Source organism: Rhinatrema bivittatum, chromosome 6 (assembly GCF_901001135.1).
Source record: "Rhinatrema bivittatum chromosome 6, aRhiBiv1.1, whole genome shotgun sequence".
NCBI classification, from domain to species: Eukaryota; Metazoa; Chordata; class Amphibia; order Gymnophiona; family Rhinatrematidae; genus Rhinatrema; species Rhinatrema bivittatum.
This window is the reverse complement of record NC_042620.1, coordinates 25,752,995-25,769,860: the sequence shown is the minus strand read 5'-3', so window position 1 is coordinate 25,769,860 and position 16,866 is coordinate 25,752,995. Positions and strand designations below refer to the sequence as shown.

Below are 16,866 nucleotides of genomic sequence, written 5' to 3'. Positions count from 1 at the left end.
TCAATTTTCACAGTGGAAAAGGGTAAACAGTGGAGTGCCTCAGGGATCTGTACTTGGACCGGTGCTTTTCAATACACACACACACACGATCTAGAAAGGGATGAGAAGTGAGGTGATCAAATCTGCAGATGAAAAAAGTTATTCAGAGTAGTTAAATCACATGCAGATTTTGATAAATTGCTGGAGGAGCTTTGAGACTGGAAGATTGGGCATCCAAATGGCACATGAAACAATGTAATCAAATGCAAGGTGATGCATATAGGGAAAATAAAACATCATGTAACTACAGCATGGGTTAGATTTAATGTTAGTAGTTACCATCCAGGAAAAAGGCATCATAGTGGATATGTGCAATTCTGGTTGCTGCATCTCAGAAGAGATATAGTTGCACTGGAGAAGATACAGAGAAGGGCAACCAAAATGATAAAGGGTACAGATTCAGAATGGTTCCCCTATGAGGAAAGGCTGAAGAGGTTAGGGCTGATCAGCTTGGAAACGAGATGACGGGGAGGGGGGGGGGGGGGAGTGGCGGATTATGATAGAGGTTTATAAAATTATGAGAGGACTTAGAATGGGTAAATATGAATTGGTTATTTACTCTCAGATAACAGGGCTTGGGGGCACTCCATGAAGTTAGCAAGTAACAGATTTAAAACAAATTGGAGACATTTTTTTTCACTCAGTGCACAATTAAGCTCTGGAATTCATTGCCGGAGTATGTGCTCTGGGAGGACAGGTTATGATTTTGGGGTGAGCAGGCCAACGAAGAAGGAGGACCACTGTAGGAAGAAGGAGAGATTTGCTGCCCAACGGCTAAGAAAGTGAGCAGAGGGAGAGCAGAACTGCAGAGTGAAGATATACATGAGTATATATGGTAGTCTAAGTCGATCTCATGTACAAGTAGAGGGTAATTTTGGGCCCCAAAATTAAGAAGTTTGTGACCCATGGATGTTTCGAGAGTAAAACCTGGGGGGGAGGGACTTATTTATTATTTTGTTATACCGACTTTCGTGATTAGAATCACATCAACCCGGTTTACAATTAACAATGTGTGTAAGGCAGAGTGTAACATAGTAATCAATATTCCCATTTCAAACTTCAAATACAGTAAACAATATTATAGATGTGAGAAAGTTACAATAAAACAGGGAAAATTAACTAGGATCTGGAAAGGGGGAGAAACTGAACAAAGAAATATTTACATTTCAGCCAATTGCATCAATTAATATAGTTGTATAGCAAAAATGAATATATGTGATACAGTTGTGAAGGACGATAATATGGTGCTGTGTATGAGTGGGAAGTTGGTGGATTCTTATTTCAATCCAATTTTTGAATACGAGTTTGTGCTGATGGGTGGAGGTTTTAACCAAGGCCTGGGAATGCTTTTTTAAAAAGCCAAGTTTTTAGTCTTTTCCTAAATGTTAGAGTGCATGGTTCTTGTCTCAAGTCAGGTGGGATAGAGTTCCATAGAGGTGGACCTGCTGAGGAGAAAGCTCTGAGACTGAAGGATTTGTGTTGGTAAGTTTTGGCATGTGGAACCTGAAGAGATTCTTTGTAGTATTCCCTGATGGGTATAGCGGATGTGTGTTTTTTAAAGGGGATTTGTAGGTCGAGCTGAGTGTATTGGTGGATGGCCTTGTAGATGATAGTGATGGATTTGTACATGATTCTGTAGTGGATCGGTAACCAATGAAGGTCTTTGAGGATAGGGGAGATGTGGTCGATTTTCCTGGAGTTTGTAAGGATTCTGGCTGCTGTGTTCTGTACCATTTGTAGAGGCTTGGTAAAAGAAGCAGGGAGGCCTAGTAGTAGTGAGTTGCAATAATCTAGTTTGGAGAAGATTATTGCTTGTAAGATTGTGAGGATGAACTTGCGGTCGCCTACAAGCGTCCTCCCCTGTGGGGTCCCAGTGGCACACTGAGCCATGTGGTTCCAAGTGCGCCAATCAGACCCTGGCTTGGGATGTCAGCGTATAGGCCTGGCCATCCTTGCTGTGGTGTCAGGGCTTCCCCCAGGCCCCGCCCCTAATCTCTCCATTTATTATTTATTTATTTTCTTGCCGCGACAGCAATGGCAGTAAGATTGGGGCCTTACCCGATCCCAGGTCAAAGAGGGAGCTGTTGGTGGCAGGACATCGGGTCGGCCAGCTATCAGCAGAGGCAGGAGCGGCAAGATCAGGCCCAGCTGTAGCAAGCAGCCTGGCGTGGGAGGAAGATGCCGCCGACAGCAATGGTGATCTCTAATCCCACCTCCTGCAGCCGGCCGGCTGATTCCTCCCACGATCTCACTCCTTCGGTCCCGGGTCTCCCCTCGGCAGGCAATGAGCAGAAGCGGCGACTGCAGAGGCAGCAACGTTGCTCTTCCACATTGAACCCCTCCGTGATGGCATCTACCTTCCTCTCCTTTGGTGCTTCGCCCTTCTCCTGCAACTTCTTTTTACAGCAAGTAGCAGTGGCAGGGACAGAAGCAGCGTCTTCCGTTACCAGCATTAATGTGGATTGACCCGTGGACAATTAAGGATTTTTTGGCCAAAGTTTTTCGACTTATGAGTATATATGGTTACCAAAGTTGGTGGATAAGTTGAGAACGCAGCAACTGAAAGTGTGCAGCGTGCCTTTGACAACGGCCAGCAGCAGGAGCTTGGGGCTTAGAAGATGCCACAACTGAGGGACTATTAATTCAAAACTGTATATGAATGATGTATTCTTTGTAATATGCGTTCAAAATAACATCATATATTGCTGGTACCTTGTAGTCTCAAAGAATGACCAGAGAAACCTCATATAAAATGGTGGGCTTCGACTTTGATAGCCCTGACAGCCACTTCTTGTAAATGTGCAGTAACCAATAAATACCAGACCGTCACTGTACTATAATCATTGGTTTCTCCGGTAATATTTTTATGTTTGAGTTTTTCAAAATTTTTTTAAGGCAGTAAAGTAAATTTTCACTTATTGTAGCGGTAGGTGCAGCGGGGATATCAGGTTGGCTCTTAATTTATAAATTGAAATGGTTTTTCCCTTAAAAAACCCAAACCTTTAATAAATCCGAAGCTTTACATATAAAACAAGTCTAGCCGATTGAGCCGCTGGTACCAATACCTAAATGAAAGGACTGGCTCCGATTGCCATTGCAGCCTTGGGTCCGGCTCCTGCTGCTTGGGCTGACCAGGGTCGGACTGGTAAAGAGGCCATTCCTGAAACAGGAGATGGCTGCAGGCCTGAATAACAGACGCATACAGAATCATGCAACCAATTAATGGAAGAAAAAACCCCCCAAAAAACACACTCACAGATTGTAGGTTTAAGCTGAACTCATAAATGCTTTCCATGGATATCTTAGACTAGAAGCTGTAGCTTTTTTTTTTCAGCTCCATATGGCTTGTGCACCATCTGCCTTCCCCAAGATCCCAAAGTACGGTGAGTGCACATCAGTTCTAAGAAGGGCAGACACGTGATTTTTCCTTCCCTTTCATCCTGAGTGAAACAGATGCTAAATCAAAGTGCTTCAAACTCATTTATTTAGCTCCCGAAAAGAGCCCATCAGACAAATAATGCTACAGTTACACTGTGCCCCTTATTGATATCCATGTGCTCTACACAAATATTGTCGGCCTTAAGAGCTCATGGAATGGGCGCTACATGCCTAGATTTCTGCAGGGAATGCTACCAAGGGGCAGTAAAAGACCAGGATGAAGCAGGGAAAAAACAGAGCACACTGTGTGCGTTTGTCAGGATTTGAGAAGTTATATTGCACAGCTTACCATCAAAAATTGCCCATTGCCCATCAACCTCTGCATGCTTCAAATAGGAGTCCTCAATGGTGGGGTCATAGTCTGGCACAAAGATCTTCTGGAAAAACTGTATGGTGAGGGCACTCTTCCCCACGCCACCATCACCAACCACCACGAGCTTATACGTTGGGAGGTTTTCACTCAGTACTGCACTTGTAGCCATGTCTCCGGTATTTCAGACCTATAGGAGAAAAAAAACACCAGAATTTATTGTTAAGATCAGTGCACTAAAGTCTGGTGCGGTCTACAGGTGAGAGTGTTGCAGCATGAGTCAGAAGAAGGCCTGCAATGTTAGCTGAAATCTCCTATACCACCAACATCCTTTGCAATCTAGGGTAACTTAGAGCAGTGTTTCCTGGTCCTCTCCTGGAGACACACCTAGCCAGTTGGGTTTTCAGGATTTCCACCATGAATATGCATGAGATCAATTTGCATACAGTGGAGACCCAAGCCTATCTCATGCATATTCATTATGTATATCCTGGAATCTCAACAGGTTATGTGCGCCTTCAGGAGAGGTTTGGGTAACACGGACTTAAGAGTAACCATACAGTTCCACATAAAGACAGAGCAAGCAAGTCCAGTCCTGGTATTATCCCAAGGCACGCATGAAAGCGCACAGTCTCGGTTTTCTTAAAGAAAATCAATTAAGAAATCAAAACTACATCTCTGTGCATGCGATGGGAGAAAGCTAGGAGCGGCTGAGCCCATGCCTTGCAACATGAAGCTATATGGTCGCCTTACACACACTCTTTCTGGCTCCATTGTCGAGTTGGTTATGACAAGAGACCAGAATTTGGGTAATACTCTTCATAACCCTGTTCCTTCTTGCCTCACGTCATCAGAAGCTTTCACCAAGTAGGCGAACCCAAAATTGTGCTTTCAGGCCATCTGTAACAAAAAAGTGTCCATACGGTATGTATGTTTTGAGTGTACCAAACTGAACAGCGTTCATAGGTTGCTTAGCAATAATCAAACAGTAGATGTAGGAAAGGAAGCAAGAGGTTTCTTGACAATGTGATTTTTCAGGCGTATACAGAGCAGAACTCCTCACCACAGGAAATTACCAGGTTCCACATTCAGAGACGAACAGGAAGGAGGACTCCAGTCTGAAGAGATTAGAATTATGTAGGGAAATGTGACTGAGTCAAGTGATTTTTCTAAGTTTAAATCAGAATAAAACACAGGATGGAAGGTTTTATGTCTGTCCAACTACACAGTGTCAGAATCTGATGCAACAGCTGTTCTGGTCACCCTAGAATAAAATATGAAACATTCTGACATCAAGTTCGTTGCATGGATATATTTGGATTAGTTCAACCTAAAACAGGGATGGCATCAGATCAAGATAAAATGATCAGTTTTTTTCTCAGATACTTTTTCTTCTAGCATAAAGTACTATGGTTTCAAAGGCACTTAGATACATAGAAAGACTGGGCAATATCTTGAATTAGGACTAACGATTCACTTTAGACCAGCTTGAAGGAGCTACACTCCCTTCACCAGGTCAGCTCAATCATTGTACCTCTGAGGGAGAGGATGGGTCTAACGCTAAACAGTGGATGCGGATGGGCCGTATGCCCCCTTCCTGATCCGGGGTTGCCAAATTTAACCCACTTTGCTGTTCTCACTTCCAGGATACTCTGGAGCCTCGACACAACTTGGGCCTGCAGATGTGTAGACTGAGTAAAAGGTGGATGGAAAAATCCCAATAGTGTCTTGCATAGGTTTTTTTTTAAATCTTATTTACTTTCTGTTCCTGTGTTGAGGTTAACGTGTATATCCCTATACTAAACTCCTGGGGGGGGGGGGGGTATTCCCCAAAGGATTTACATGGAAGAACTCTGGTTTACAGAGGGTAAAGTGGCTTTTGAAAATGATCTAGATGGGGGTGGGATAGTTATGCTGGGAAAAAAAAGCATTGTACGTCAGTATGCACCTAATTGAACTTTCCCCACGCTCATGATGGGTGTTTCATGGGGGCGGAGTTAGGTGGAGGAAAGCATTCATGCTCACACTTCGATCGTGACACCTGCTCGGGTTTGTCTGGTTTGGCCACCGTAAAAACCATAAGGATACTACAATGCACCAAATGTTCCGCAGTCAAGCCAAAACGCCAGAAATTGTGGTTTAGCTGAAGTTTGCTTACAACCCTCCCCCCCGTCATGGGGAGCCAGCAGTCTCTCATCCAGAGCCATCTTTCAACCACACCAGCGAACATTCGCCTTATTGTACAAACATTTGGGGTTGAGATGTTCCAGAGCAGGGTCACAGCACGGGCCTACAGGCTCTTTCAGCGGACCGGTTCCCCAACACTAGCAAATTTTATTTCGATTCTTCTTTTTTTTGCTCCTGTTTGACAAAACCAGATCTTCAGGAGAGCTCTCGCCGCGACAATCCTATTTTTAAAATGTGCTCAAACGACAGGAGGAGAAGGCAGATGTTGACGGTGCTGAGAATTACCCAGGGCTATTAACGTCACAGCTCGGTGTATATATTTTTGTAGCCCTCAGACATACGTTTAGTTCACCAGCACATGCCTGAGAGTAGCCCTCGGAAAAGCTTTTCATAGTCATGGACTAGAACAGATAGTCCGCATCCCACTGCACAATGCTTCTGCTGAGAAAGGGTTTTCCAAGTAAGTGTGTGTATACTTTTCAGAAAAAAAAAAATGGTGCACATTAAAGTGTGCTTTTTGCAGTCGTATGAAACTCAAATTTTAGATTGCACCAAGATCTTAATTAGTAACCAATAGCATCTTACATTATTGCTGATTTACTTACACCAAAGGAAAGTAACTCAAACAGGTAAAAAAAAGTCCGTGTATTCTGAAGGTGCAGCATACATAGAAACATGGATATGACGGCAGAAAAAGACAAAATTGGCTCATCCAGTCTGCCCAGCAAGCTCCCCCACTTGTTTCACTGACCACCAAGTTCAGGGCCCTTGTTGGTAACTGTTTGACGTAGCCAACGGCAGCATTATAAAACTGAGACTGCAATGGCCGGGTAGGGATGGAATGGGGCGAGGCTGTGTGGACAGGAGCAGTGAAGCGGCCCTAGCAGTTTCAGGGTAGGCAGCAACAGGACGCCACTAAAACACCTTGCGGACCAAAGAGATGAAGAAGTATTGAGGGACTCCAAGTGCTCCCGGGGGCAGAGCTAGCTTCATCTCTTTGGACTTGGATGTCCTACTCAGCTGTCAACCAGATCAAACTGGAATACATTTTCCTGGCTCGGGATGGATTTGATGCAATTTTTTTTTTTTTAAACCCTCTTGCTGTTTAATGTTAAGTGGGCTTCGGTTCTGCGTTTGAACTTTCTCCGATAAGACTGGCTGGCTTAGCTGACAAGGGTAGAAAGGGAGATGCCCACAGAATCTAAGTAGGTCTGCCACCTAGCTTGTGAATTTTGACTACAGTCTTATGGCATTTGGAAGTTAAGTGAATGTCTAAAATCAGAGCTAACTACTAATACAACCAGATAGTGAACCTTAATTTTTGTTTTTGGATCCGTGGGCTGATATAATCAATATATAATAATGCACCAACACTCATCCGATTATTATTATTATTTTTTTTTATTTCAGACGCACTCACTCTAATGCCAAAAAAATTGAACTTCTGGTAGAATGACCATCATAATAGGCATCATCGTATTAGCTTGCGCTTTAAGACTCTGCCTTACACTTAATCATAGGTCACTGGATAGTAAATCCGGCAATAATACTTTTTTTCAAGTCCTTTTTCTTATACAACTATAAAACTTCACTTAGTAGAAAACTTAACTTTCTTGATCTGTATCAGTGCTCCGATTGATCAATTCTTGATGGTCAATCAGCTATGACTTCTTCCTGTGTAATCCCGACAATTCTGATCACCTAGTAGCTGAATGACCATCAAGAATCGATCAATCGGAGCACTGCTACAGATCAAGAAAGTTAAGTTTTCTACTAAGTGAAGTTTTATAGTTGCATAAGAAAAAGGACTTGAAAAAAAGTATTATTGCCGGATTGACTATCCAGTGACCTATGATTAAGTGTAAGGCCGAGTCTAAAAGCGCAAGCTAATACAGGAGAAGAAAAATTTGGACTTTAAAGTAGCAATAATTAAAGATAAAGAATCTATGTCTAGAAGAATGGAAATGTTGGAGAATAACCATAAACGCTGTAATTTAAGATTTCTAAACTTTCCAAGAATGCTTGGTGAGGATCCAATTATTACTGTTAAAAAATGTTTTGTGGAAATATTGGGTTTTTCTTTGGATCAGTCACCAACCATAAATACTTGCTTTTTTCTCCCTCAGCCACGTAATATTGAAAGAGTAGAAATGTTTCAAGGTAATCTTTCGAATTTTTTGGAAGATTCCTCCGCGAATGTAATTTATTTATTTATTTTATTTATTTAAGGTTTTTATATACCGGCAATCATGAGAACATATCTTGCTGGTTTACATGAAACGGGAGTGCATTAAATACATCAAACTAGAACTGAGGTGACCGAAGGTACAGTTACAATTAACAAGGGTAGCAAAACTTGGTGAAGAGGAAGAAATAGGAAAGAATAAATGGTTAAACGATATACAAGTCAAATTACAAGTTATGTGCAAATGGCATGATTAATGGCTGAATGTTTTAGAGGAGTCCTTGGATTGTGTCCTTGGATTGTGTCATTAACTTGTGTCTGGGAAAGCTTGCTTGAATAACCAAGTCTTAAGTCTTAATAAGTCTTAAGTCTTAATGAGTTGGGGTACATTATTAGTCTCTTTCTATTCTGTAATAGATGTTAATTCAATTATGAAAAGGTATTTTAGCAAATATCCTGTTGTATTTCTAGAAAAAGCAGTAAAAATATTTCCTGATCTGGCTATTTCGACTCAGTTAAGAAGGAAAGCCTTTCTGTCATATAGACAGGAGGTTATGTCACTTGGATATACATTTGTTCTTAAGTTTCCATGCAAATGTACAATAAAGAGACAGGAGGATCTCTTTATATTTTTTGATCCAGATCAGTTAAAAAATTTCCTTGAAGGTACCAGAGTGTCAACATCATCCCCGGTATCCAACTGAAATGAAAGAGCACAGTAAGCTAGAAATTTTTTTTTTCTTTACTTAATCTTGTTTGTCTCCCTAATCATGCAATTACAAAACCCCCTCCAAGTTGATTGTTAAAAATGGATAAGGGTTTGAGAAACGATATTACTGAATTAAGAGATATGTATAATTAAGATGTTAGGTTCTTGACATTTCGGGGCATACGATGCATATTATTTCTAAACGGGACTTAGAAGGCATTTGCAGTTACACCTAGCTGATACAAAAACAGTTGATTTACCACCATGCCGCAAATGACGAGTAGTCCGGACGGCAAGTGAATTCACTGCCGTTGTCTGGCTTGCTGATGCGGTTATAAATTCAAAGTAAAATACAATATATTTTTTGAAATTTTGTTTGACAGCACATTGAAGATATGGTTTACCCTATAGTATACTTGTTTTTTTTGGTTGTATACGATTTGATTGACAAAACAAGTGCTTTGGTTCTTTATTTTTTGGCAGGTTCTTAACCTTACCATGTAATTGCTGTATAATAATATGTACTATATTATTTGAAAACTATAAATAAAGAATTAAAAAAAAAAAAAAAAAAGCGCAAGCTAATACGATGATGCCTATTATGATGGTCATTCTACCAGAAGCTCAATTTTGTTGGCATTAGCATGAGTGCGTCTGAAATAAAAAATAATCGGATGAGTGTTATTATATATTAAAATCAAAGCTACCCATATCCCAGCTAGATGAGCTCAATTAAATTTCCTACGTCAAGTTGAATCATAGTGTGCTAAAAATTTGGTGAGATAGGTCATGATATGAGCTAGCCAAGGCTCAAATAATTTGAGTTGAATGGAACTGCTCCTTCCTACCTGATTCTGAAGGGAATTACATTGATACACGGTAATTCCATCCCTGTGCAGATCCCTGTTTTATTGGTACAGCTCGAGATCTTCCCGTGCATGGAGTCCTAGTGGCTGGACCCAAGGAATAATTGTACATGTGTGCAAAAACCTGTAGAGCTTAATACAGGGAGCATGGCTATCCTGTTAATATTTGGTTCAAGTCTGGGGTAGACATTGTTTCCAGAGGAAGGATGCTGTAGATGTTTACACGCAAGGATCATGTCCAGAGAACATTTGCCAAAGACTCAGATTTTGAACAGAGATCAAAGGCTTATGAACCCAATTTTGGTAATAAGGTCTGCCTAGAATCAGGGGGGTGAGGGGCATTTCTTTTTTATAGCCAGAAGGCTAGCTGGTTCAGAACTCCTGAGAGGAAGCGTCATTTCTCAAATACCATTATTGCTGGAAGCTGAACTATTTCTTTTGATCTACTAGAGAGTACATTGCTTAAGAGAAGTTGAGTACTGATGAATTCTTTGTTGATGTGAAGGGCATTCTGTGTTGAACACTGTTGGAAAATAAATTAGATCAGTTGGAACTACCTGGGATTAAAGACTCTGCTTATCTGGGTAAACCTACACAGGGACTACTAACTGGAGTAAATCCTAAATTTTGATCAGGCACCTGAGAGATTTAGAGGCTCTGAATAGGCTATACTTGTGTACAGTGTGTTGCAGAGACTTGTGTGGTCAAACTGAACGAAAATGTCTGAAGCAAACAATGGAGTGAGCGATGCTTTGGAGGCTGTATTACTTTCACCTCATTCAGCATGAATCACGACACAACATCTTCACAAATGTGATTGACATAGGTCAGCTGGGATGTGTGGAAAGCAAATGAATGCACCATTTACAAACATGGTACAGATACGCATGAATTTGTTTTACATATTTCTATCAAGTACTGTAAAATAAGCAGCTGGTGAGTCATGGGATTTACTTCCTTCTCACTGGTTGCATCTCCGATTTCCTTCCAGCTCTAAGGCCATATAAATCAATCCCTGAAACCCCTTTGGGCCGCTCCCCTCCATGGACAACCTTCTCAAAGCACAATTAAAAATGGAAGGGGAAGAGCTTGCTACTTTGATGTCACTTCCCCACTGCGGACCTTAAGAACTAGCAAACCATTCCCAATGTAGCTTTTCTATCAAACATTGAAAACAAGTTGTTTCAAGCCCATTGTTAGGTTTTCAGGAAGCTGCAGATGTTATGGACCCTTTTCAGTTATAGGATGGAGACTATCCTTGTCGTCATGATGGATGATGACCTGCATCTTGAGCTGGATCCTGGGAATTATGTGCTTTTGGTGCTATTGGATTTTACCTCCGTTTTCAGTACTGTTGATTATGTATTGCTTTGCTGAGTGTGGTATTGAATGAGTGGCTTTGGCCTGCTTTCTTTTTTTTTTGTGAATTTTTTTCAGATGGATGTTCTGTTACTGTGGAGTCCTGTTATCTCACTTATTTTATTCAGTCTATAGGAAGCCCTACTGATAAAATACATCCAAGGATAGATCAGGTATTTCCCCTACACTGATTTACAGTGCTCTGGCACTAAATGATATTTTGATGTTGAATCCAGTAAAAAATAAATAGAAATTCATGGTGGGGAGGCCAAGAGCTTTCGGTTTGGCATCCCATTTTGAGACTTTTCTTCCCCTGGCAGACCAGCCATTTCTATCTACACAGGTCTGCTATCTTGGAGTGATTATTGATCTTGAGTTATCAATAAATACTTCATATAGGATTGCTTTGTAAGACCTGTTTTGCCTATTTGCATGTGCTTAAACCACTACAACCATTTTTATGTAAGGACGATTAATTCAGGGAGTCTATGCCTTTATAGCAATTAGACTTTATTCTAATTTCATTCTCATGGGTCTCTAAGAAGTACCTCAGACGTTTACAGCTGTTCGGCTTATTTTTGTTTGTGGATTCAAGGATAGGATTTTTTTCTATATTTTTTCCTGATATTGCAATTTAAGATCCTCTTATTAACGTTTACTGTAAATCTTTCCCTAGCATGGGATTGGATAGCTGAAGGACTGTTTTGCCTTGTAGAATCTATCTACATCTCTTCAATCTTTCCTTCCAAGTAGCTCTTTTGGCCATTCTCCCTTCTTAAGGCTATGTTAGCGTGCACTAAGCTTTTGTTGTATAGCTCCCTCTGTGGTATTCACTTCCTCTGGAAATTCAGGTTTGTGGGGAATATCTTCAGTTTTGGAAGTCAGTCAAGACTGTTTTTGAAAGCTTTTTATTGATTTTTGGTTTATTTTAAAAATGTATATTCCACACCATCAGAATCTAGGCAGATTACAATATCACGTTCCTAAAATGATACACAAAATACACAACAAGACAAAACATACAATGACAAGAGCATTCTGCATTAATCATTCAATCTACACTCAACCCAAAAGCCAACATCATTTCAAGATCTATTTTCATTTCATGTTGCACTGAAGCACCTTCACATGGATTATTCATAGTTGGTCAATGGAGGCCAACTCAGAGTCTGATAAAAATTCACATTGTCTGGGGTCACCGTCTGTAGATCAATGGTTCCCAAATCTGTCCTGGGGGACCCCCAGCCAGCTGGGTTTTCAGGATATCTGCAATGAATATGCATGAGGTAAATTTGCATGCAATGAATGCAAGTCTACCTCATGCCCATTCATTGCGGATATCCTGAAAACCAGACTGACTGGCAGGGCCCCAGAACAGGCTTCCCAACCACGACTGTAGATTTATTCAGCAGGATAGCCTAAGTGTCAGCCATGCCTGCATTATATTATATTAAAACCATTATTTGATGGCCATTTATAAGCATTCAATTAGGCACATTCCCTTGTATGTCTAAAGCTATCCAATCTAGAGCGGGTACATTATTAGTAGCCAAGATCAAAAGTTCTGGAGAATAAAAAGTCTTAAGTTGATTCTTAAATTGTAATAATGAGGTTTCATTCTTCGGAACCTCAGTAATTCCATTCTAGAGGATAGGGCCAGCAATAGTGAACATTTGCTCATGTGATTCAGTTAATCTGATAAGTTTAAAAGAAACATCCAATAGACTTCAAAAAGATTGTATTGTCCATGTCGAACACTCCAATTTTAAAAACAGAGTTAACAATGGGGGAGGGGGCAAGCAATCAATGGCCTTAAAAGATTCAGAGTAAGGATTTCAAACTTAATTCACCAAGCAAATGGCAGCCAGTGGAGCTTAAATAAGATGGGAGTCATTCTTGCAAATGGAGGAACACAAGATAAGAACATGAGATGTGCCATACTGGGTCAGACCAAGGTTCCATGAAGCCCAGCATCCTGTTTCCAACAGAGGCCAATGCAAGTCACAAGTACCTGGCAAGTACCCAAACATTAAATAAATCTCAAGCTACTATTGCTTATTAATTAATAGCAGTTTATGGATTTTTCCTCTAGGAACTTATCCAAACCTTTTTTAAACCCAGTTACACTAACTGCTGTAACCACATCCTCTGGAAATGAATTCCAGAGCTCAACTATGTGCTGAGTGAGAGAGAATTTTCTTCTATTTGTTTTAAATGAGCTACTTGCTAACTTCATGGAGTGCCCTCTGGTTCTTCTATTATCTGAGAGAGCAAATAACCAATTTACATTAACTTGTTCAAGTCCTTTCATGATTTTGTAGACTTCTAGCATATCCGCCCTCAGTCATCTTCTCCAAACTGAACAGCCCTAATTTCCTTAGCCTTTTCTTATAGGACAGCCGTTCCATGCCACTTATTTTGGTCGCCCTTCTCTGCACCTTTCTCCAGTGCAACTATATGTATCTTTGAGATACGGCGACCAGAATTGTACACAGTATTCAAGATGGGGCGGATTTTCAGAGCCCTGCTCGCGTAAATCTGCCCAAAACCGGGCGGATTTACGCGAGCAGGGCCCTGCGCGCCGGGAAGCCTATTTTACATAGGCCTCCCGGCGCGCGCAGAGCCCCGGGACTCGCGTAAGTCCCGGGGTTCTCGGAGGGGGGCGTGTCGGGGGCGTGTCGGGCGGGCCCGGTCGTCGCGGCGTTCCGGGGGCGTGTCGGCAGCGTTTTGGGGGCGGGTACGGGGGCGTGGCTACGGCCCGGGGGGCGTGGCCGCGCCCTCCATACCCGCCCCCAGGTCGCGGCCCGGCGCGCAGCAGGCCCGCTGGCGCGCGGGGATTTACGTCTCCCTCCGGGAGGCGTAAATCCCCCGACAAAGGTAAGGGGGGGGTGTAGACAGGGCCGGGTGGGTGGGTTAGGTAGGGGAAGGGAGGGTAAGGTGAGGGGAGGGCAAAGGAAAGTTCCCTCCGAGGCCGCTCCGATTTCGGAGCGGCCTTGGAGGGAACGGGGGGAGGCAGTGCGGCTCGGCGCGCGCAGGCTATACAAAATCGATAGCCTTGCGCGCGCCGATCCAGGATTTTAGTGGATACGCGCGGCTCCGCGCGTATCTACTAAAATCCAGCGTACTTTTGCTTGAGTCTGATGCGCAAGCAAAAGTAGGCTGATCGCGCTTCTTTTAAAATCTACCCCGATGTGTTCTCACCATGGAGAGATAGAGGCATTATGACATCCTCCATTTTACTTGCCATTCCTTAACTCCTAACATTTCTCTAGATTCATCATGTGTTGTGGAAAAAAAAAAAAAAAGGGCGGGGCGATAGTGGGCAGCCAGTCACATTGCAGTGGTGCGGCCGCACAGCACACTATCGCCCCCATAGCACCACAGGAAAAGGTGTTATGTGCTGCGGTGCTGCCAGTGATAATGTGAAACATCCCCTGCAGCGCTGCTGGGAAATAACTTTGCCCAAACCCCACCCACACTCTTCCCCTAATTTGAATACTGCTGCGATACAGGCACATTACACAATAAAGAATGATCCTAATTGTTTGCTTTTTTGATTGCCGCAGCACACTGAGCCAACGATTTCAAAGTATTATCGGCTATGAGGCCAAAATCTCTTTCTTGGATGGTAATGCTTAAGATAGAACCTAACATGATGTAACTACAGCATGGGTTATTTTTCCCTATATGCATCTCTTTGCACTTGTCCACGTTAAATTTCATCTGCCATTTGGAAGCCCAATCTTCCAGTCTCGCAAGATCCTCCTATAATTCATCCCAATCCACTTGAGATTTAACTACTCTGCATAATTTTGTGTCCTCCTCAAATTTGATCACCTCAATTCATCTTACCCTTTTCCAGATCATTTATAAATATATTAAAAAGCACCGATCCAAGTACAGATCTCTGAGGCAATCCATTGTTTACCTTTTTTCCACTGTGAAAATTGACTATTTAATCCTACTCTCTGTTTCCTGTCTTTTAACGAGCTTGTAATCCAAAAAAGGACATTGCCACCTATCCCATGACTTTTTACTTTTCCTAGAAGCCTCTCATGAGGAACTTTGTCAAACGCCTTCTGAAAATCCAAATACACTACATCTACCAGTTCACCTTTATCCACATGTTTATTAACTCCTTCAAAAAAGTGAAGCAGATTTGTGAGGCAAGACTTGCCTTGGGTAAAGCCATGCTGACTTTGTTCCTTCCCTCTACCTCACCTCACCTTTGAAATACCCTCATTAACACACCACCTGCGCGATGTTACATTTAAATTATGTCTTTATCTGCTTAGCTTTATATGTTTCACACATCATAAAGCCGATTCAGGTCGTACTCCTTCATACACGTTTACACACTATCGCTCCATGCCTAAATGTAACTAGTTGTTTGTACTCTGTTTAAAATGTGTTATATGTATTAAGTTGTTGAAATGTAACCGGAGTGAAGGCTGACTGCTATACTTCGGTATATAAAAAAAAGACTAAATAAATAAATAAAACAGAAAAATTCATAATGCCTCTGTATTGCTCCATGGTGAGACCGCACCTTGAATACTGTGTACAATTCTGGTCGGCGCATCTCAAAAAAGATATAGTTGCGATGGAGAAGGTAGAGAGAAGGGCGACCAAAATGATAAGGGGAATGGAACAGCTCCCCTATGAGGAAAGACTAAAGAGGTTAGAACTTTTCAGCTTGGAGAAGAGACGGCTGAGGGGGGGATATGATAGAGGTGTTTAAAATCATGAGAGGTCTAGAACGGGTTAATGTGAATCAGTTATTTATTCTTTCGGATAGTAGAAAGACTAGGGGGCACTCCATGAAGTTATCATGGGGCACATTTAAAACTAATCGGAGAAAATTCTTTCACTCAACGCAAAATTAAACTCTGGAATTTGTTGCCAGAGGATGTGGTTAGTGCAGTTAGTGTAGCTGTGTTCAAAAAAGGATTGATAAGTTCTTGGAGGAGAAGTCCATTACCTGCTATTAAGTTGACAGCCACTGTTATTACTAGCAACAGTAGCATGGAATAGACTTAGGGCCTCATTTTCCAATATCACACGTGATACCAAAAAGGGGTGTTACCTTATGCTAATAAGCATGTGTATTGCAAATTGCACACTCTTAGCGCAAGTTGCACTATTAACCCAATTTGGGCTACATTGCAAGTATATATCACAGTTCATGATGGAGAGGGAGAGGGAGAGGGAGACTTGCTATAGGGCCTCTTCCCTAGACAGGTATTTGTATCCCTATGGGAGGCCCACCTAGTAACTCGAGGTGGGGATTAGGTATGAGTGTAGGGGGTTGGGGGCCACTTTGACATTCAACATGAGACGTACGAACAGAACAGTGGTCTCTTGTGAAGATTTGATGGCCTTCGGAGTGAGGAAACTCACTCCAAGATGAGATTTGGGCAATGTTCTCTCCACCTAGCTTGATGGACACTCTACCTGGGCAACAACAAGCTAGGTGGAGAGAACATTGTCCAAATCTCATCTTGGAGTGAGTTTCCTCATTCCGAAGGCCATCAAATCTTCACAAGAGACCACTGTTCTGTTCGTACGTCTCATGTTGAATGTCAAAGTGGCCCCCAACCCCCTACACTCATACCTAATCCCCACCTCGAGTTACTAGGTGGGCCTCCCATAGGGATACAAATACCTGTCTAGGGAAGAGGCACTATAGCAAGTCTCTCTCTCTCTCTCACAAACAGGTTGTCCGGAAACATTGTGAACCACAATAAACCTTTACCTGCCTCTAGCACACAAC

At 42.1% G+C, this 16,866-nt stretch overlaps 1 protein-coding gene across 2 annotated transcripts in view; it reads right to left on the bottom strand.

The window, feature by feature from the left end:
- The window catches only part of MRAS (muscle RAS oncogene homolog), a 119,463-nt gene that overhangs the window by 40,736 nt on the left and 61,861 nt on the right, over window positions 1-16,866 (bottom strand). For both annotated transcript variants that reach the window (XM_029605146.1, XM_029605147.1), the window contains exon 2: window positions 3,767-3,977. In XM_029605146.1, the coding sequence (XP_029461006.1) occupies window positions 3,767-3,959 (193 nt within the window). In that variant the 5' untranslated portion in view covers window positions 3,960-3,977. The remainder of the gene's footprint in view (window positions 1-3,766; window positions 3,978-16,866) is intronic.